At 39.6% G+C, this 22,286-nt stretch overlaps 1 protein-coding gene across 3 annotated transcripts in view; it reads left to right on the top strand.

The window, feature by feature from the left end:
- The window catches only part of PAPSS1 (3'-phosphoadenosine 5'-phosphosulfate synthase 1), a 106,599-nt gene extending 102,406 nt beyond the window's left edge, over nucleotides 1-4,193 (top strand). For all 3 annotated transcript variants that reach the window (XM_027600049.1, XM_027600050.1, XM_027600052.2), the window contains one exon: nucleotides 3,516-4,193. In XM_027600049.1, coding sequence (XP_027455850.1) covers nucleotides 3,516-3,654 — 139 coding nt within the window. In that variant the 3' untranslated portion in view covers nucleotides 3,655-4,193. The remainder of the gene's footprint in view (nucleotides 1-3,515) is intronic.
- The last annotated feature ends 18,093 nt before the right edge of the window (nucleotides 4,194-22,286 follow it).

The raw sequence follows: 22,286 nt of genomic DNA, 5'->3' as shown, positions 1-22,286 counted from the left end.
TTCTTCACCATCTACTGAAACTCTTCAGTTAAGATTTAAATTCTGATTTGTAAGTCCAGTAGGGTTTTTTTTTCCTCATGGTCATTTTTCTCATCCTCTCTGTGGCCTTAACACTTTAGAACTTTTCTTCTGTGACCTCCATATCATCTTGGTTTTCCTCCTACTCCTTTGACAAATGCTTTTCCTTTTGCTGAGTCTTTGGAGAGCTTACCCGTTTTCTCCAACTCAGTTTTCATTTTAGTGCTGATAAATTTACAGATTGTTTCTAACCCCAACCTTACTGAATGTTTTGAAATCTCCTCTCGCAGTCTTGCTTCTTTTCTAGGCCCATCTCACATACAGTCAGTTTCTTTTTCTCCCCTTAGGTTGTCATTTGTGTAAGAGAAAGATGTTGGCTTATTTCCTGTGTGAACTGTGGGAACCAGCCATCTGCATGGGCCCGCATGTTATAAAAGATCTGACTTGTCTTGCACATTGAACAGATGAGACAAGTGAGAGATAGCCCCTAGATTGAAACTATTCGGATCCATCTTTTAAGCAATATCTGTTAACCTTTCATTTTCATTGAACATCACTGAAAATTTATATAGACATTTGAAAGAGGTTTTACTTAATCAGATGAGAGCTGTTGAAATGTTGAGCTGAATGCATATGTATATCTTCCTATCCTTTTGGTAGTTGAGGATTCGAATAGGAAGAACAGGCAGCGTGACTAGGGGAAGATGTTGTATGCCTAAATTTAAGTACAGCTTTTCTGCTTAATGGTAAGAGATGATTTTCCTGTGATTGATGAAATGAGTCACACTATTTTGTATTGCTATCCTCCATGTATAGTATTCCAGAATAAAATTTTTAGATATGTTTCAAAGAGGGTTGGGGCATTCACTAAAGTCAGGTATCTCACTAGGGAGTGGGGCCAACGGCGAATCGAAGAGGTAGAACTTGATTCAGGACCAAGAGTCATGTGGATCTTAGGAACTAACAGTTGTGAGCAGGCATAGGGCCAGGCCAGTTGAAAGAGGTACACAGAGCCTGGTGACAATACCACCAGTTGCAAGGTTTAGAAGTCCCATGAGCAGTGGGGTCATTGAGCACACAGACAAAATCAGAAAAACAGAAAGAGCGACCAGAGACCGGTACACAGTTTGGATCATGAGGAAATCACAATACTTGGTCTTTCTTGGTCTGGAGCCCTCCTAGGTAGATTAAATGAACCAGGTTAGGAAGGTGGTATGTGGGTTCCCCTGCTTAAAGTGGAGGTGAGCAAGGTCAGAGAGAAGACAGATCTGAAGATGATTATGGAAGAGCTCATTATGAAGGTCACGTGGAGATCGCTAATGTGAGTAATCTGGATTTAGATAAAAGGGAATGTACAAGTAGCTGAGATTCACCACAGCAATCAAAAATCCTGTATTTCCCCCCCTCCTTTTTTTTTTGCCAGAAGATGAAGAGTAGTGACTCATTTAAGACTATGTGTGGTTCTGTATTGAACCAGTAGAATTTGTCTATACATATACCTTTTCATTCTTTTATATTTCACCAAATATTTATTGAGTTCCTGAAATGAAATAAAGTACCCGAGCCTGGTTAGTAAATATTTCTGTGTCCTTAGCACCATTCAGATAGGCTCTTTATTGTTAATTAATGCCTGCTGTGTAAGTATGGATTAATAGCCATTGTAACTACTGTGAGACCAGAATAGGAAGCATAATGCTATAGCAGCTCCTTATGTATCTGCTTTCCTCAGGGGAAGTATTCCAAATGATTGAGGTTTCAGGTTAATTTAAGGTTAAATTTTTAAAAATTATTTAAAATCACTTTGGGTAGAGATTTTTTAAAAATAAACTTTTAAAAATAAAACTCATTATAAAATTTGATATTGATAATTGATAAAAATCATTGGAGAAAACTACAGAAAACATGAGCAAAATTAAAAGCACTTGTGATAATAACTGTATAGAAATAGCCACTATTTGGGTGTATTTCTTTGTAGCCTTCTCTCCACACACTGTATTTTAACAAAATTGCATTTGTATTGCCCATAAAATTTTGTGTCCTGATTATTTTACTCAGTGCTGTACCATAATTTATTTAGAACCTTCACCCTTCAGGTCATTTACCATATTTTACTATCCTGAACCAACTTTCAGATAGCTCCCTTTATGCATACCATTTGTGTGCATCTGGTTATTTCCTTAGTGTAGATTCCTGGCAGTATGATTATTAGTTAAAAAAACATACTTGGCATCCATCTAGAAGCATGTGGCAGTTTATGATTTACGGTCCCCAGGTTAACTCCACAAATCATGAAGTGGGGAAGGAACAGAGAGCTCCTAACTAGGAGTAAACACAGCCTGTGGTCTGGTAACCTAAGTGATCCAGAGCTCTTGATGGGTCCTGGTCTGCTGTGTAGGTTGGTTCTCCTTGTTTGTAGGAAGAGGGTGAAATTCCTGGTAGACAGTGTGTGCCACGGCCATAGGTGCTCAGTGCTTACTGGTTTAAGGGCCTTTGTGTATTTTTTTTTTTTTTTTTAATTTATTTGACACAGCGAGAGCAGGAACACAAGTAGGGGGATTGGGAGAGGGAGAAGCTGGGATGCAGGGCTTGATCCCAGAACCCTGGGATCATGACCTGAGCTGAAGGCAGATCATGACTTAATGATCTGAGCCACCCGGGTGCCCCCTTTGTGTGTTTTTGGATATAAAAAGATGAGAAAAACTAACACCACTTTTATGGTATCTTAACAGTGGGATAGTATCCTTTATTGCTACTTAACTTGCTTTTGCTGTAAAACAATAACAGTTTTTCTCTTAATGTCCCATTATGCATTTAACCTTTCAGATTGAAATTTCCTAAAAAGTTTTCCATCTGTGGTAGCTAAATTGGATTTAATACCTTTTTGTTTTTGTGAATTTCTAGTTCTAAGTTAGTAGTTGGCATGGGCTGGGGAGGAGGATGTAAGCGGGGAGAGGTGGGTATGGCTGTAAAAGGGCAAGCCAAGGGATGGTCATGGTTTTGGAATTGTTAATACATCTTGACTATGGGGGATACATGAACCTACATATGTGATCAAATTGTATAGAACTAAATACACAGAGCACAGGTAGAACTAGAGAAGTCTGGATCAGATTGGTAGGTTGTGTCCATACTGATAACCTGATTGTGATATTATGCTATCGTTTTGCAAGCTATGCTACTGTTGGGGAAACTGGGTAAAGGGTACATGAGCTCTCACTGTGAGTATTGCATGTGAATATACAGTGGTCTCAGTAAAAATTTCAATTAAAATTTGTCTCCTAGTTCAAAAAATGGGTAATTTTTGAGAACATGTTTTTTGTTCAGTGGCAAATGTGAAATCAGATCGATCATTCATTTTACAAGTACTATGTTTTATTCAGATTTTTTTTCCATTAAGCTTATCTACCATGAACAGAAGAACAAAAGCTTTTTAAAGTTTCACTATCACTAAGATTCTAAAAATGGGAAATCATTTTCTTTTTTTTCCTCTCTTTCAGCCATGAAGACTATGAATTTATTTCAGGAACACGAATGCGCAAACTTGCACGAGAAGGCCAGAAACCTCCAGAAGGTTTCATGGCTCCCAAAGCCTGGACTGTGCTGATGGAATACTACAAGTCCTTGGAGAAAGCTTAAGCTGTTGACCTAGTCACTCCACCTTTGACACTTCACTGAGTAACAAGAGGGGACCACATAATTACCGTTGGCATTTCTTTGTGGTGGTGTCTGTCTGGATACACTTCCTAAAAACAGAACACTTTCCTTAACTAGCATCAGTTTTGGTCTGCCTTATGAGTTTTATTTTGAACTAGTGTAACAGTAAAAACTGCTGGTTTTAATGTATCTTTTCCACTTGTTATAGTTAATATTCCTACAGTACAATTTTAAAATCTTGTCTTTTTATATTATATTTATGCTTCTGTCTTATGATTTTTTCAAGCTGTTATATTAGTTGTAACCAATAGTATACACATTCAATAAACTTGGCTAGACTTTGGGGAATTTTACAAGACATCTGTAGCAATTAGATTTTCTTTTTCTACATTGAAAATATAAACTGCTTTCTTCTTTCCTTCCAATAAGCTATTGATCTCTCAGCTGTTGTAATCTATTCTTACGATCTGTGTAAGCCCTGAATGAACTTTATTCAGAAACATTAAACTTTTGGCTTCTTATTTATGTGATATTTTTTGTTTTGTTTACATATAACCTTTCCTTCTTGTGAAACGTTTCTGATGGAGGAGGGAAAATACAGGCATCCTTTTTATTATTATTATTATCCTTATTATTATTATTTGACAGAGAGCAAAGCAGAGGGAGTAGCAGGCTTCCCAACGAGCAGGGAGCCCGATGTGGGGCTCGATCCCAGAACCCTGAGATCATGACCTGAGCCGAAGGCAGACGTTTAACCGATTGAGCTACCCAGGTGCCCCAATACAGGTATCTTTAATTACTGGACTCTAATAATTAGTTCCTACACTGTGTTTCATAGTGAATTTTTAAGTGGGAAAATGATAATGCATTCTCAGTCTATCCAAAAACTCAACCAGTTTTCCGAAATAGCTCTCATATTCTTAAACACCTAAGGTGGTGGTACCAGTAATAGAGACCTGATAGAGGGAGCTAGGGGGATGACAGTCCATTTGGGAGGGGGCAGCACATCAAGTTTGCTTTTGTAGAATATCCTCAAGTAGACTATTCAAGTGGAGATGTTTATTGAGGAGCAGGATATACAATTTTAGTTGGGATGCCAGCATTTTTTTTTTTTTTAAAGTAGCGTGGAGCCCAATGCAGGGCTTGAACTCATGACCCTGAGATCACGAGTTGGACATTTAACCGACTGAGCCACCCAGGCACCCTGGGGATGTCAGTTTTTTTGATTTTTAATCATACTTTCTATGAAATAATCATGATCTGGTCTTTAAAATTTAGCGTTAAAAAGAGATGGCAGAGTATACATGGAGATAGTATATTGTCATTAAGGTGAATGGAAGTAAAATACCACTAGGCAAAGAAATAGAAGGAAGAACACAAAACAAGTAAAAATGGATTACACAGGGATTCAATTAGTGAGAAAATTGATAAATAGAATGGATACCATGAGTAGATATTTTCTAGTGGATAGGTTTATTCACTTGTGGATACTGAATAAAAATATTCATTAGCAGATGATGTAGAGTATATGGATGGATATGTTTATGGGAACAATTGGAGGTGACAGTTGATATGTTTTTGGTGCCACATTATCTAGATCTCTTTATTTAGGGAGAACTCCTTTATATAAGTCTACAAAGATTAAAGGGCACCATAGATTTTTCCCTCTCCAACCACAAACAGCTAAGGTATAACATAGTACCTCGGCTGATTTAGAAATTCCTACCTAAAATGTTGACTGTGTAGGAAATAATGCCAAGATAATAGAGACCAAACAAGTCTTGGTTTCATGGCGGCAGTGGTAGAGTTGAGATTCTGGGGGCTGTTAGTGTCAAGTGGAACCTCTGGGGATGGGGTCTCCTGTGCAAAAGTAGTATCCCATCTATAATATTCCAGTGGTGTGACCTTGGATGAGTCCTCCATACCAGCCTCCTTTCATTCCTGACCATTTCCTAAGCATCATTCTCTTGCATTTTCCATCAGTTCTGTAAGATACCCAATAGCATTTCTATAAATTCCTTTGCTACCAAAATTAATCTGGAGTTTCTATTGTTTGCCACCAAGAACCCTGATTATAATAAAAGCATGTAAGAAAAATGTGTATTTCATGTAAAGATCTTGATACTGTTAAAATTTCAGCAGCATATTTTAAGAGTTAAAAATATAGAAGAAAACATTTTTTTAAATGACTTGGCATTTTGGAAACTTGTCGTTTCAAAACCACAAAAATGTACTCATGAGATCAAGATGAAAACATGAAGAAGAGAAGTTAATATTAACAACATTACGGTGAAATGTGGTCTAAAAAGGGACTTTCTGTTCTATCATGTAACTGTCCTTTCTGAATCTAGTCCCCACTGTGCCCCCTGGCCTCCAGCCCACCAAAGAGGGACATGATGAAAATGTGATTCTAGGCCCCTGGGCCATTGGGATTGGCCACCCACTTGTGTGTTCCAGAGATATGGGAAGAAAATAAAGGCACCCAATGATTTCCGCTAGTCCACAGGTTGGTATGTGTGTCTTTAATCTACAACTCTGATATACGCAGACATTTAATTTAATTTTTCCTCTTCCCACTTCATAAAAGAGTCCAAACCGATCTTTAAAACATTCAACTCTTTTACCAAACCTCTTCTGCCAAGTGGTCTTGGAAGTCTCCATGCCATTTTTATCTATCTATCAGCTGGAAAAGGATATGGAAAAAGACTTTTTCTTTTTTTTGTTTTAAGAAAGGAGGAAAAGAAAGTGCAATTGTCTTGGCAGAAATATAATGTTTTAAATCTGTCAATTCTCTGTTCTACTCTGGTAATCAAGACCACATATTTGAGTTTCATTTTCATCCAAGAGGAGAGCAATTATGTCTATCTCTTGGAAGTCAGCATTCAGATACTTTATCAAGAAAAATTCGGAAGTCGTGCTCTCCACATACAGTCTGTTTTTATGAGCACATATGTATCCAGGGGTGGGTTGGCTCACAAAGTAAGGAAGTATTTGGCCACTGGGCCTCTTATGTGTGTGGTATATTTCTTAGAGGGCCTACAAACCTCTTTGGTTATGTTTCTGCTGGATTCCATTCCCTGCTCCACACATTCTTGTCTTGAATATAATTATATATAAATTGCACAAAGAACATCCTGCCCACTTCACTCCCAGTCAGTCTTCTCTGGACTGAGGTAAGAGCCAGCCTCCCTAAAGATATGTACCTGAGGGCTGATTAAGCAGGATGTGTTAAGATGGAAGCTGCCTCCTTGTCCTGACTTTCTGCTTCCCCAGATTCCCAGGGAATTTAGGGCCTAGATTTGAGGAAGTGAAATGGGAAACAGGGAAAACTTCATCGGGGACCTTTACCTCCTAGACCTGCACCGACACTGAACATCTAGAATGATCTGCCTTTGTCAAGAAAAGGAAAACATCCGCACTGAAATGAGCTGGAACTTGGGCTCCCTCTGCATTTCTCACAACAGCTCTGGCTTATCCTCTTTGAAAAGTGTTTGTTCTGCCCCAAGAGCACAACCACGCCAATTGCCTAAAAGAAGGTAGGCATCTGTTAAACATGCTGGGGCCTTGCTGCACAATCAGCTCCTCAAGAAAAACCAACTGAGTTTGAGGAATTCAAGAGAAAGACGAGTTATGTGTGACACCTCTGGGTTCACCGCCTGGGTACCCAAAACTTGCCATAAAAGACTTCCAACCTCAGAGTTGGCTGGTGCTATTTCGTGTGATCTAAGGCCACATATATGTGTACTACTTCGGTGCAGATGGAGGAATTTAACTTTTGATATGTTGTGAGCTAATTCCAATGGGCTACTCACATGCACCCCTTAAAGAATTTTGAGTGAGAAAAAAGTTAAAAACTTAGATATCTAGATGTTTTGGCTTAAGCCGAAGAACAAGCTTAAGGGAGAGTACAGTTTAGTGATTAAGAATTCAGACTTGGAAATAAAATTTGACCAATTCCTTGGTGGTTTTGTGACCTGCAGCTTCATGAAGCCTCAATTTTCTTATCTGTAGAGTGAAGGTTATAGTCAGGAATTATATGAGGCAATGCACTACTCCTTTATTATTATATGTAAAGATGTAGTCTTTTGGTCAAGAAACACAGTGATACTAGTATCTTTGAGAGGAGACCTTGTAATCCTTGCCTCATAATACCGTTTTCTAGCCCACTGAACAAAGTGACTAAATATACATATATGTCACATACAAATCTAAGGCAGTCAAAACAGTGTTCCTGGTTCAGCCATACTTTTTCTCCCCTCACTTTTTCCTTGTGTCCAACTTCTGTGTTTCCTAGATTAAGAAAATAAGTACATTTTTGCAAAGAGAGAAAAGAAAAATACATTTGTCTGAAACAAGCATAGACTAATTCAAATGCAAAAGAAAGAAAATCATTGAAAAAATAGCACTTTGGGAAACAGAATTGAAAGATATGTCTTAAGGAGTGGGGGGCACTTGGGTGGCTCGTTAAGTGTCTGCCTTCGGCTCAGGTCATGATCCCAAGGTCCTGGGGTCGAATCCCATGTTGAACTCCCTGCTCAGTGGGGAGTCTGCTTCTTCCTCTCCCTCGGTCCCTGCTCCATGCGCACGCTCTCTCTCTCGCTCTCTCTCTCTGACAAAGAAAATCTAAAAAAAAATAATGAGTGTGAGATTGGGATTAGAAAGGGAGTTTACTCTCAACATTAATGAGGACGGTCTGCTTTATTCAATGTGGTCGTTAGTTACATTAAAGCGGCATTTACAAGCGTTACACTTTTCATATAAAAGCTGAGTTCAGCTTGTTTGACACCTCTGATCAAAGCATAAAATCTTAAATATATTTGACTTTTAGAATTACCCTACAAATGGTGCATCATGTACTAGCTAATTATTTTCATCTTCTGGGGATATAATGTATTAGGGTATTAGGAATATGAAGTCCAAAATTGTATACTGTTTCTCAGAGTTTTCCACATAGGGATTCTTTTCCTGTTCATATAGTCAAAAGATCTCAATGGGTGCCTGGGTGGCTCAGTCAGTTAAGAGCCTGCCTTCAGCTCAGGTCATGATCTCAGTCAGGGTCCTAGGATCATGCCCTGAATCGGGCTCTCTGCTCTGCTCAGTCGGGAGTCTGCTTCTCCCTCCCACTCTCCCTCTGTGCTCTCTGTCTCTCTCAAATAAATAAGTAAAATCTTAAAAAAAAAATCTCATAGCTAAGAGTGGGATGATGAATAAAAAATAGCATAAAATTTAAATTTATCTTATAGAAACATCATCAAAATCTTAATAGCTAAAATTTACTGAGTGCTTACTATTTTATTTGCCAAACACTGTGCTAAGTGCTTTACAGGTATTATTTTGTTTAGGGCTTATAACAATAACTGGCATAGCAAAGAATATTAAGAAAGTAGAAGGGAGCGGGGCACCTGGGTGGCTCAGTCGTTAAGTATCTGCCTTCCGCTCAAGTCATGATCCCAGTGTCCTAGGATGGAGTCCCACTTTGGGCTCCTTGCTCAGCGAGAAGCCTGCTTTTCCCTCTCTGCTGCACCCCCTGCTTGTTCTCTCTCTCTCAAATAAATAAAATCTTAAAAAGAAAAGATACTAAATTTAAAAAAAAGGAGAAGGGAAAAACAAAAATTTAAAAATGAGAATTGAAATAAGAATCCAGTAAACATTTTGCTAGAAGAGAAATTAAAAGATAACTTTGTTAAAGAGGTTGGGTGTAAGATAAATGTGCAAAAACAAGAATATATTAATAATAATTGATAACAGATGATAACATCTGTTGGCGGAGGTCGTTGGGAGACTGACCTCCTGACCCAGGAACTGACCCCGGAGCAGCTGGAGGCTCCTCACCCCTCCCCTCTGCTTTGAAATGTACTCCTGTGGCCCGCTCTTCCTGGAGTGGGAGCCGTTTTCAAGGATGCAGACTTGAGAGAACCGCGTGTTTGGGGACTATCTGGACATGTGAGTGTATCCTGTTAAGGCCTCTGTATAATCTTTTAAGATTTTGGTGGGCTGATGCAGAGATCTACTTGTCTTCAGACAGCAAAGACAAGCCTCCTCGGTAAGTTCCCTTGCTCTTTAGACTTGCCACCCGCGCTCTGTAGGGGCCTGCCTCATCGTTCCTCCTCTCCTCGCCCTCCCGATATGGGGGCTGGGTTCTGATTTCTCCAGGAAATTCCCATGTTTGTGAACCCAAAATGTCCCACTGATGATAGCCACACAACCTGTAAAATACTTAGCAACAAATTAAGAAGAAAAGAACAGGGTCTAGTTGAATAAAACTATAAAATGTTATGAAAAGATATAAAGCAAGTTCTAAAAAAATTGGAGCAGTTTCCCATGGTACTAGGTGAAAAGACAATACCATAGGAATGTCAATCTTCCTAAGATTAATACGTTTTTGAGGCAATTAAAACCTCAATGAATTTTTGGGTTTTAGATGAAAAATTTTTTTTTTAAGATTTTATTTATTTATTTGAGAGAGAGAGAGAATGAGAGATAGAAAGCACGAGAGGGAACAGGGTCAGAGGGAGAAGCAGACTCCCCGCTGAGCAGGGAGCCCAATGCGGGACTCGATCCCGGGACTCCAGGATCATGACCTGAGCCGAAGGCAGTCGCTTAACCAACTGAGCCACCCAGGCGCCCCAGATGAAAAATTTTATTAGTTCCCTTGGAATAATAACTACCAAGAATAAGCAAGAAAATTATAAGAAGTGAGGGGAGACTTAACTCACCAGCTGACCCAAAGATTTATGAAAGATAGTAAGTGGTGGTTTTAAGCCGCTGAGTTTTGGGGTGCTCTGTAATACAGCAATCACTAATTAATACAGGTATTACAGCTCATATATGCTGACTCAGTTGTACCCCCCAGCAGATGATGGCTGGGGGAAATGGGGGTTGTGGTTGAAGGTAAAGAGAAAAGAATTTGGAGTAGGGACTAGAAACTTTACGATTAGAAGGGTAAATTATAGAATCAACTAGAATAGTGGTGACAAGATAGAAAATAGAATTAGGCGACAGGGTATATTAAAAAAAAAAACTGTGAGTTACTGAACTATAAAATGGACGGTATTCTTGATAAAATACAAAAAAAATAAGCTGGGTTCTCTAGATCAGGAGCTGGCAAACGAGGACCTCTGGCTCGCCGCCTGTCTTTGTTAATCAAGTTGGGCGGGAACATGGTGACGCACCTTTGTTTAAGTATTGTCTGTGGCTACTTATGTGCTCCAAGAGCAGAGCTGAGTAGTTGAGTCAGAGACCTTTTGGCTTGAAAAGCTGGAAATACTTGCTGGCCCTTTACAGGAAGAGTTAGTCAACCCCTGCTCTAGACTGACCATTATTTCTACAGCATGGAGTTCTGACAGCAGAGCTTCTGCTAGAGGAGGGGACAGGCTTGGCGAGTGGAGCAAGCCACACCATAGTTGGTCTGTATCTCTCACCCTTTCATTCCCTTCTCTGACTTGGAGGGGAATGGGACGGCAGGGGGAGATGGCTAAGGGGAGGAGACCCAGACCCTACCCCAGATTTAACCCCACTAAGGCAAAGAAATCAGGGTGATGTATGCTCAGTTGTCTCCTATTATGGGAGATCGGTTGTTTACGAACGCTAAAACGTCCAAATAATTCAACTGTCAGACATTCACTCTGACTTCGTTTAGGGCTGTGTTGACTAAACTGTTCACTATTGAATAGACCAGAGTTTTTAGCTTCCTGTCGATTCAGCAACATTTCATTTGGTCATTGGAACTAAAAATTTGTGAATACAAAGAATTACATTCTGAAAGTATATAAAATGCAGAGAACACAAATAAATACGAATTTTAAAAAACAATAATTCCAATAGTAGTTTGTTCACTTCTGCACTTATGACTGTCCAGGCAATTACAGATTCACAAAGGTTGGTGGCCAGAATGTCAGCTTTATTGGCAGGAACACCAAATGTGTCGTGCTGACAGATCCTCATGCATGGGGTCAGTGTCCTCGAGCTAAGGTTCCTCTGAGATCATTCACCTTTGCATTTCCTGACTTCCGTGTTTTAATTTGTATCCTGTGCATTGTATTAACATTTTTCTTTGCATTTAGTTTCCTTTTAAAAAATGAGAACAAAAGAAACATTTTAATGTCCCAATCTCTCAAGGCAATCACCATATACCAAATAATAGCTGTACTGGGAGTGTTAAGTTCCTTATATTTTTAAATCTTAAGAACAATAAGGAAGGGATTTGGTTCCTTTTGTTCATATCTCTAATGGATTAAAAGTATTGTGCTCAAGGTTTTCATAAAAAGTTTTCTCTTACTGCCAGAAATAAAAGAGAACAAAGAACCTCAATAAAGAAAAGATAATATAGCTTAGAGACGAACTTGAAAACTCAGTTTTGAGTGATTAAAATTACATTAAATGGAAACTTTTAAAAGGCAATCTTTTTGGAAAGGAGTCTAGAATGAGGACTTATACTGTGATAACTGAAAGGCAGCAGAGGGGATATGGTGAAAGTAAAGAGCTCTGTTTACAGGGGAGTTTGGGGTATGATGTTAAATGAGATTTTAAAAAATGTTTAAGTACTTGTTCCAGAACTTTCCATGTAGTAGGTATTCAACGTATGTTTGCTTCCCTCCCTTTCGAGGTGGACACTAGGAGTTGTCTGGTCTTCATTCCACCTTCTTTACAGACAGGGTCCTGATTGTGTTGAGGGTGGCAATGTGTCGAGCCCCAGGGGACGGGTCATTAAGCACTTAGATGGATCATGACAGTCTTGTCAGCTTTTCCAGTCTCCCTTGTAGCGTTCATCAGCCAAGAGGACCGATTTGGGCCAAGGAGACCTAAGAGGAGTTCTGTTAGGGTGGGGCTTTGCTTTCCTCTTAAGAGAGAGAGGACACAGCAAGCCACACAAAATTTCCTTTCTTTCTGTCCAGTAGGCAGATAAGAATGGTTCCTTGACAAGCTCTATAACAAGATAGGATGGATGGTATTTAGCAATTTCTGTTCAGTTGTCTAAAGAAATGTTTTTCAGATTGTAGCCTTGACCCATCTGTATTAAAGTCACCTGGGTTGGTATCTCTGGGTTTAAGCCAGGGATATGCATTTTAAATACATATTTTGTGTCCTTATGTACCCTCCAGGTTGATATCTGGCGCCATAAAAGCTATGGTGGAAAGTTCTTTTGAATTGGTTTGTTTAAAAGGTTAAATGTTTTGATTTGGATATGCATTCCAACTAAAGACTTTAATAAGCTTTGGAACTGATTATCAGCTCCAGAAGTGTGGTTTATGGAGAAGTTATTGTTTAGAATCACAGAGTAAAGCCCTGATCCTTTGGACATTTTAGAAAGTAACTACCATATTTTCCACCAGAGGCAGAGGAGGAACAAGGATGATCCTCTCCTGAATGAGGGCTTTGATACGTTTCTCTCCTTTGCTAAAAGGTTAAAACATATTTGCTTTCCCATAAATAATTCTCAGTGATTCCTGAAATACTGAGGGCCCATGTAATCTTTTTAAGGAACAGAACAAGACCACCACTAACAATAAGAACATTTTTTTAAGGCTTTTTTTTTTTTTCCTTTTGGATCCTACATTACCTCTTCAGGTATTTGCAGTTTGCTTGGTGCAAGACTCCATCTGGGAATTGACAAGACACTTTCTTAGATGGCCCCATCTGTCTTAGTTGAAAGCTTTGTAATCAATTAAATGAGATTTTATCTTTAAAAAGGAAAAATTAGGGCACTGGGTGGCTCAGTCAGTTAAGCATCTGCCTTCGGCTCAGGTCATGATCCTGGGGTCCTGGGAATAAGCCCCACATCGAGCTCCCTGCTCCGCGGGGAGTCTGCTTCTCCCTCTGCCTGCCACTCCCCCTGCTTGTGCTCTCTCTCTCTCTCTCTGTGTGTCAAATAAATAAGTAAAACCTTAAAAAAAAAAAAGAAATTAACAGGCATTATGAGGTATCTGTAGACATCTCCAGGTTCCCGCAACGTTGATCCTGCCATAGAGGACCCTCCAATGCTAGGGATATAAGCCGTGTGGCCCCACATAGTGTAATGTTTCCTGTTGCCCTTTCAGCTAGGGTGTCAGGGACACAACATAGGCATTTTTCTCCTTAGAGCCAAGTCATTCTCCCATTCCCTCAGTATTCCTCTCTCTCTTTGTCCATGGCAATTCTACCACAGTGGAAAGGTTATAAAATATGAGAAGAAGGAATACTTCAGTCTCACAAAAATGCTCACCCGTGAGGCAGGTAGGCAGTGTTTTCAGTGTTACAGTTTTGTCTTTTGGGTTTGTTGTCATCATTGTTTGTTGTTGTTTTGAGTTTTCCTCAGACTCTGGGAAAATGCAAGGCAACTTTGTCACACTTCATGGAGTCTGGACATCCCTTTACCTCTAGAGACAGCTCACTGCCTCTTTTTGGCTGCCAAGAATCACTTGTGGAAGAGTCCCACCCTTCATTCCTGAAGTAAGACACAGGATATGATTACGGAGAATCTCTCCCCAAGCAAGTGACTTTTGATGATAACCAGGGCTTCTGGTTTGGGGAACTTACTTAAAAAATGAAATCAATTTAAAAGTGTTAGAGAAAATCTTGTCACAAAAAGCCACTGGTTATACACTAGTGAAAAAACCCAAAATATTGGAAGATGATCAGCTATACCGGATTTATTATTAATACATATTAAAACATCCTAAAGGATCTTGTTTATTCTGGCTAGAATGCAATGAGATTAGATGTAAGGTGTCAGGGTATGCGTGCATTTTGCTGGACTCCAAGTTGTCTAACTTGGGCTACCTGAATGTTAGGAGAGCATCACCTTCACCTGCCTCTGGCGGTTGGGGAATTGCTGATGTTCTTAATAAGAGTCATTTCATACACGGGAGAGTCAAGGCCTAGTGCAGTAAGAACGAAACTTTTACATCGGACCCAATAAGAGCAGCCACTATAGGTTTTTATCCACGAGTGTAAAAGAAGGCAATCGGGATTTGGTAGATATCTCTGGCCATGGTGTGCTGAACGGAAAGGGGGAACTGAAGAGTGAGGGGCGGAAGGACCAGGTAAAGGGCTGTGCTTTTTCCCACAGCGGGCTTGGAGGCCCGGCTTAGGTGTTGAGAGCAGTAATGGAGAAGGGAGGATGCCTTTACCCTCGGCCCAAAAGACTCCCTGGGCCTTGCAGCTGTGACCTGTTTTTGGTGGCCACACACGCTTTACCTTCACTGTTCTCACAGGTGAGCTTTGGACAATGCAAGTCCAGCAAGACCAAGTTTGTTCCTTTTGTTGCGGCTCCAAATACCAGAGGTGTCTGCTTTTAGAGTTGGTACCTCAGGAAAACCTCTAGGAGGTACCTCTTTTTCCTCTTCCCTGGGGGTCCTGCTTCTAATTGGTCTAACACTGCCATGTTACAGGATACTCCCACCAGATTCTAAGAACACCTGTGATGCAGCCTTACCATTGAGTTTCTAGGTTGTTTCTTGGAAAACTGCAGGTGTTTTTTCTTTCTTTCTTTTTTTTTAAGATTTTATTTATTTATTTGAGAGAGAAAGAGAGCACAAGGGGGGTTGAGGGGCAGAGGGAGAAGCAGACTCCCTGCTGAGCAGGGAGCCTGATATGGGACTTGATCCCAGGACCCCAGGATCATAACCTGAGCTGAAGGCAGACGCTTAACCTTCGGAGCCACCCAGGCGCCCCTGCAGGTGTCTTTTCTTGATTGGAATTTCAGGATGTCTGAGGATGAGCCCTGAGGAAATAACCCTAACAGGCAGTATTTGCTGTGGGTTACATGTGCCAGGCACTGGGTGAGGGCTTTTCGTACATTAACTCTTCTAATCTTCAAAGCCCTGTGGTATGAAACTCCTTCCATCAAGAGATAGAGACTACAGTGGACCCTAGAACAACATTGGAGATTAGGGGTAGCCACCCCTGCGCAGCCAAAAATCCACCTACAACTTTGGACTTCCCCAGAACTTAACTAGTAATAGCCTGCTGTTGACTGGAAGCCTTACTAATAACATAACACCTTTGTCCCAGTTTCAAAAACTGACATTTGGGTCAAGTCTTAAGGCCACATGCTAATAGGTGTGGGGTTTGGAACAGGAACCAGAGTGTGACTGATTCCAGAGCCTAACTTTGTGTGAGACAGGGTTTCTGTTGAGGGGTTTGGAGGTGTCCAGAAATGCAAATGAACCCTTTGAGAGGAGTAGGTACTTAAAGATAACAATATAAGACTGAGATAAGAATAATAAATAGTTGAACATCTACTGTGCATCAGGTTCTGTGTTGAGTGCTTATCTCATTTCATTCTTGCAACAAACTTAAGGGCTAAATAAAAATTCCTATTTTATAAATAGGAAAACTGAAGCTTAGAGAGGTTAGGGAAATTATTCAAGATCAGGGAGCTAGTAAAATGCAAAGTCAGATTTGAACTCAGGAATTTTGCCAAGATGGCACACATTTTAGGCTAGGAATGAACTCTAGTTCATAGGTATTTTTTGATTCTTATAATATGCTTAGAGTTGAGGCTGTTCCATAATCAAGACTCACAGGTTTTTCTGAAGTGTTATCTGAAGACTTCCTGATCAGAATTGCTTCTGAGGCTTGATAAAAATGTGCATCCCTAGACCCACTGAAGCTGAATCTTTAGGGGAAGGGGAGGAGAGATTTGCATTTCTAAGAAGCCCCTGCTTGATCACCTGGTGGCAGAGTTCTGGGGGCAAGAGCAGAAGCATTCAGTGTCTAGGGGCCCAGACCTGAAACTTGCACCCTGGTGCTCCTGCACCAGGCCTGTTAGTCCTTTGGCCAAAACAAGTCACAGGGCTGTGCCCAGATTCAAGGGGAGGGGAAATACAGTTGATCCTTGAACAACATGGTTTTAAACTGTGCAGGGTTTTTTATTTTGTTTTGTTTTGATAAATACAAGAGAGTACCATAAATGTATTTTCTCTTCCTTATGATTTTTTAATTTTATTTATTTATTTATTTTTAAAGATTTTATTTATTTATTTGACAGAGACATAGCGAGGGAGGGAACACAAGCAGTGGGAGAGGGAGAAGCAGGCTTCCCGCGGAGCAGGGAGCCTGACGTGGGGCTCGATCCCAGGACCCTGGGATCATGACCTGAGCCCAAGGCAGACGCTTAACGACTGAGCCACCCAGGCACCCCTCTTTATGATTTTTTTAAAATAACATTTTCTTTTCTCTAGTTTACTTTGTTGTAAGAATACAATATATAATACATATAACATAAAAAATGTTTTTTTATTTTTTAAAGATTTTATTTATTTATTTGAGAGAGAGTGAGTGAGAGAGCACGAGAGGGGTGGCGAGGCAGAGGGAGAGAGAGAAGCAGACTCCCCGCTGAGCAGGGAGCCCGACATGGGACTCGATCCCAGGACCCTGAGATCATGACCTGAACTGAAGTCAACAGTTGGTTGTTTAAACAACTGAGCCACCCAGACGTCCCACAAAATATATTAACTACTTATGTTATTAGTAAGGCTTCCAGTCAACAGCAGGCTATTTATTACTAGTTAAGTTCTGGGGAAGTCCAAAGTTGTAGGTGGATTTTTGGCTGCCCAGGGGTGGCTACCCCTAATCTCCAATGTTGTTCTAGGGTCCACTGTAGTCTCTATCTCTTGTTGGAAGGAGCTGCAAAGTCAGATTGCAAGGTCAATTGCAAAGGCTAGGAGGGACATATTTCATGGTCATTTTTGCACTTTATTAAAGCAGGAATCCCACCAAGGAGTGGGCTTGACATTGCCCCCTGACTCTTTGATTTACTACAATCCTGTCCTGAAGTGTTGCCTTTTCCATGATACAGAGAATGCTGGTACACTTAGTTTTACAGAAACAAAATAAAATAGTGGATTTTGTAATGAGATGGGAAAAGACTGTGGAAATCTTTTTGTACCTTGACAGTTACACTACATTGCTCATGGCAAAGTATGAAAACGTTGTTTAACTTAAAGATGTATTTTGCATTTTTTAAAACACAATGACAAATGTCCCGAATTCGCTGTCCTCTTCTGTGCTGACAAGCGGTTGTCAATAGTATGCTACCCAACAGACATTTCTTGAAAATATAAACACACTTAATCTATCCTCCAAGTTTAAAATGATGTTTTAACGATGAAAAAGAAAGTAATTGCTTTTCAAAAGAAACTCCTGCTATGAACAAAGCATTGGGTGTTTTGGAAATGTTCCCGCTGTTATGTGATTTTATTGTCAAAAGCAAAGTAAATGTGTCACGTACAAATTTTACTCTCTCAAACTTAAAAAATTCGAATCTAGACTTTCTGTTTAAAAATATCCTTCAAGTAGAGAGTGTGAGTGAGTTTTGAAACTATTTGGTAATAATAAGAAAAAGCGATATTTCCTGGTTCATTTACAAAGAAACAGACTGATTTCAGAAAGATGAAAATTTGCTAGTGGTATTTTAACAGAAAAACACTGAAAATAAACTCCCAGATTTACAACCAATTTTAGAGTTTCTCCATGTGGATCTAAATATCTGCATGAGGAGCTTTTTTCAGATAATAGCCGTTAAAACTCAGCGACATCACATAAACGTTCAACTGAGTTTTAAAAACATAACAAGTTCTATTTAATCATTTATGTTCACTAAAATCATTGATGTTAAACTTTAAGCATAAACAATGTTCTGAGGAGCATTAATAAATAAAATTTAAATTTACTTAAAAATATAGATTATATATATCTTTTTCAAGTTTAAAATTCAGATTTTCTATTTTTACATTTCATAATTAATGACTTACAGTACAATGGATACATGTATTAAAAATAAATGATCACGCTCTTACCAAAGACCACAAAGTAAGTGTTGGTGAGGATGTAGAGAAACTGCAAACCGGGGGTGGGGGGGGAGGTGGGGAAGGTGGGGGGGTTGGGGGGGTGATGCTGGGGGTTCCTCACAAAGTTCCACGTAGAGTTACCATGTGACCTAGCCCTCACCTTCTAAGTATACTTCCCAAAGAACTGAAAACGCAGATATTTGTGCACCGATACTGATAGCAGCATTACTCACAGTTAGACAGAAGGTGGAAATAGTCAAATGTCCATCAGCAGATGAATGTTAACATTCTGCCTTAAAAAAGGAATGGAATTCTGATACATGCCACACCATAGGTGAACCTGGAAAACATGCTGAGTGAAATAAGCCAGACACAAAAGGACAAATATTGTACGACTCCACGTGTTCCGGGTCCTAGAACAGACAAACACAGAGGCAGAGAGTATAGAAGTTACCAGAGGCTGGGTGGGATGAAGGATGGAGAGTTACTGCTTAATGGTTCTAGAATTTCTCTTTGGGGTGATGAAAAAGTTCTAGAAGTGGTTGCACCATAGTGTGAATGTACTTAATGCCACCCAGTCGTACACCTAAAGATAGTGAAAATGGTAAAGTTTATGTTATGTATGTTTTATAACAATAAAAATATAAACAAAGGCACACATTTTATGGGGATGTGTGTTCAAAGTACTACCAGTAAATACAAGCATATGGTAAGAAAAATTTGGAGATCACTGAGAGAAGGGGCTATTTGGTGAGCTTGACTCATAAATAAATGTAGAATGTAGAGGTTCACCCAGGCTTCTGGGTGCCATATAATCAGATTTCAGAGAACACAGAGCTTTTGAAGGATTTCTTTGTTATTTCTCCAAGTTACTACTTTTGGTTGTCCCTGGCTTATTTCCAATAGTCATTAACAGTAAAAACCATTAGGACAAAAGAGCCCATGAGATTTTCCTTAGAAGAAGGTCAGGGGCAACTGGGGATGCTGCATTATACTCTCCGTCACTCTGTAGGGGTAGGTGAACTCTGTATTAGTTTTCTAAGGCTACCATAACAAATGACCACAAATTCAGCTGTTTTAAAAACAGCTAAATAGTATCCTTTCACAGTTCTGGAGGCCAGAAGTCTGAAATCAAGATGTTGGCAGGACCATGCTCCTGCAGAAATTTTAAGGGAAAATCCTTCCCTGCCTCCTCCAGCTTCTGGTGGCTCCCGGTGTTCCTTGGCTTACAGATGCCTAACTCCAGTGTCTGCCTCCCTCTTCCCATGGCCTTCTCTATATATCTTTTACATCTCTTACAAGGATACTCATCGTTGGATTTAGTATCCACTTGGGTAATCCAGGAAGATCTTATCTCAAGATCTTTAATTTAGTGACATCTGCAAAGACCCCCTTTCCAAGTAAGGTCCCATTCACAGGTTCTGGGGATTGGGTTGTGAACATGCCTTTTTGGGGGGGGGTGGGGAATAGGTACCATTCAACCAACTAAAAAACTCAGGATATTAAAAGGATGTTGGCAGCTTCTCAAAAGAAAAAGCCAAATGTACGGAACCAGAGACGAGTAACAGAGAGTCATATCGGGAATTCTGCCAGAACCTGAAATATGCCCTGGCACTTCATGGGCTATAAATTTGTATAATTCTTTGCTAAGGTTTCAAAATTATTTTTTTCTACCTTTTGTTTTGCCAGTATCAAAAGGTAGAACAATCAGAACTTTCTTAGCACATAAGCACGATAAGCAATACTAACTGCTATAACAATCTCAAAATGTTGGTGGCTTAATACAAAAACAGTTTATTTCTTGCACTTATCACAGTCTGCAGGTACATGTAGATCATTCTATTTTTTTAAGATTTTATTTATTTGAGAGAGAGCGAGTGTGCACAAAAGCGGGGGGGAGGGGCAGAGGGGAGAGGGAGAAGCAGACTCCCCACTGAGCAGGGAGCCCATGTGGGGCTCAATCCCAGGACCCTGAGGTCATGACCTGAGCGGAAGGCAAACGCTTAATCCACTGGGCCACCCACGCGCCCCTAGATCATTCAATTTTTGAGCTTTATTACTTTCAACCTGTGATTTCCTTGATCACTGTGGAAGAGAAGAGAGAGCAGAGATGATCATGCAAAGGTTTTAGGACCACGCCTGAAAGTGGTCTTACTGGCTTCCTTTATGCATTTCTTTGACCAGGATTGGTTACATGGCTCCAAATTTAACTGCATGGAAGGTTGGGAAATGTAATTTCCCTGAATTCCTGGGAATAATTAAAGAGATTACTTAGCTAGTATCTGTCACAACTTTAAAAAAATTCTTTTTAAGTATAGTTGACACACAATGTTACATTAGCTTTCAAGTGTACAACATAATGATTTGACAAGTCCATATGTTATGCTATGTTCACCCCAAGTGTAGCTACCATCTGTCACTATATAACATTATTAAAATACCATTGACTATATTCCAAATGCTGTGCCTTTTATTCCTGTGGCTTATTCATTCCGTAACTGGAAGCCTGTATCTCCCCCTCCCCTTAACCCATTGTTCTCGTCTCCCACCCCCTTCCCTTTGGCACCCATCAGTTTGTTATCTGTATTTATGTGTCTGATTCTGCTTTTTATTCATTTGTTTTGCTTTTTGTTCATTTGTTTTGTTTTTTAGATTCCACATATAAGTGAAATCATATGGTATTTGTCTTTCTCTGACTTATTTCACTTAACATAATACCCTCTAGGTCCATCCACTGTTGTAAATGGCGAGATCTCATTATTTTTATGGCTGAGTAATATTCCATATTATATATATATATATATATATATACACATCTATCTATCTATCATCTATCTATCTATCATCTATCTATCTCACATCTTCTTTTTTCCATTTATCTACTGATGGACATTTGGGTTGCTTCCATATTGTAGCTATTATAAATAATGCTGCAATAAACACAGGGGTTACATATCTTTTTGAATTAGCACTTCATTTCCTATGGGTAAATACCCAGTAGTGGGATTATTGGATCATATGATATTTCTATTTTTAAATTTTTGAGGAAGTTTTAATACTGTTTTCCACAGTGGTTACACCAATTTACATTCCCACTAACAGTGCATGAGAACTCCTTTTTCTCTATATCCTTGTCAACTCTTGTCTCTTATCTTTTTGATTCTAGCCATTCTTACAGTTGTAATATATCTCATGTGGTTTGGATTTGCATTTCCCCGATGATTAGTGATAGTGAGCATCTTTTCATGTGTCTGTTGGCCATCTGGATGTCATCTTTGGAAAACTGTCTAAGTCCTCTGCCCATTTTTTTAAAAGATTTTATTTATTCATTTCTTTGAGCGGGGAAGGAGCAGAGGGAGAATGGCAAGCGGACTCCACACTGAGCACAGAGCCTCACGTGGGGCTTGATCCCACAACCTGATGCTCAACCGACTAAGCCACCCAGGTGCCTCCTTTGCCCATTTTTTTAATAAAGAAAAAAAATTTTTTTGGTGTTGAGTTATGTAAGTTACTTATATAGTTTGGTTGTTAACCCTTTATTAGATAGATCATTTGCAAATATCTTCTCCCATTCAGTAGGTTGCTTTTCATTTTGTTGATGGTTTTTTGTTTTTGTTTTGTTTTGTTTTTTGCTGTGCAAAAGCTTTTTATTTTGATGTAGTCCCAATAGTTTATTTTTGCTTCCGTTTTTCTTGCCTTAGGAGACATATCTAGAAAAATGTTGCTACAGCCAATGTCAAAGAAATTATTGCCTATATTTTCTTCTAGGAGTTTTATGGTTTCAGGTCTCACATTTAGATGTTAAATCCGTTTTGAATTTATATTTGTGTATGGTGTAAGAAA

This window comes from Zalophus californianus, chromosome 2 (assembly GCF_009762305.2).
Source record: "Zalophus californianus isolate mZalCal1 chromosome 2, mZalCal1.pri.v2, whole genome shotgun sequence".
NCBI lineage: Eukaryota > Metazoa > Chordata > Mammalia > Carnivora > Otariidae > Zalophus > Zalophus californianus.
Note: the sequence above shows the minus strand (reverse complement) of the source record. Positions and strands in the feature narration are given on the sequence as shown.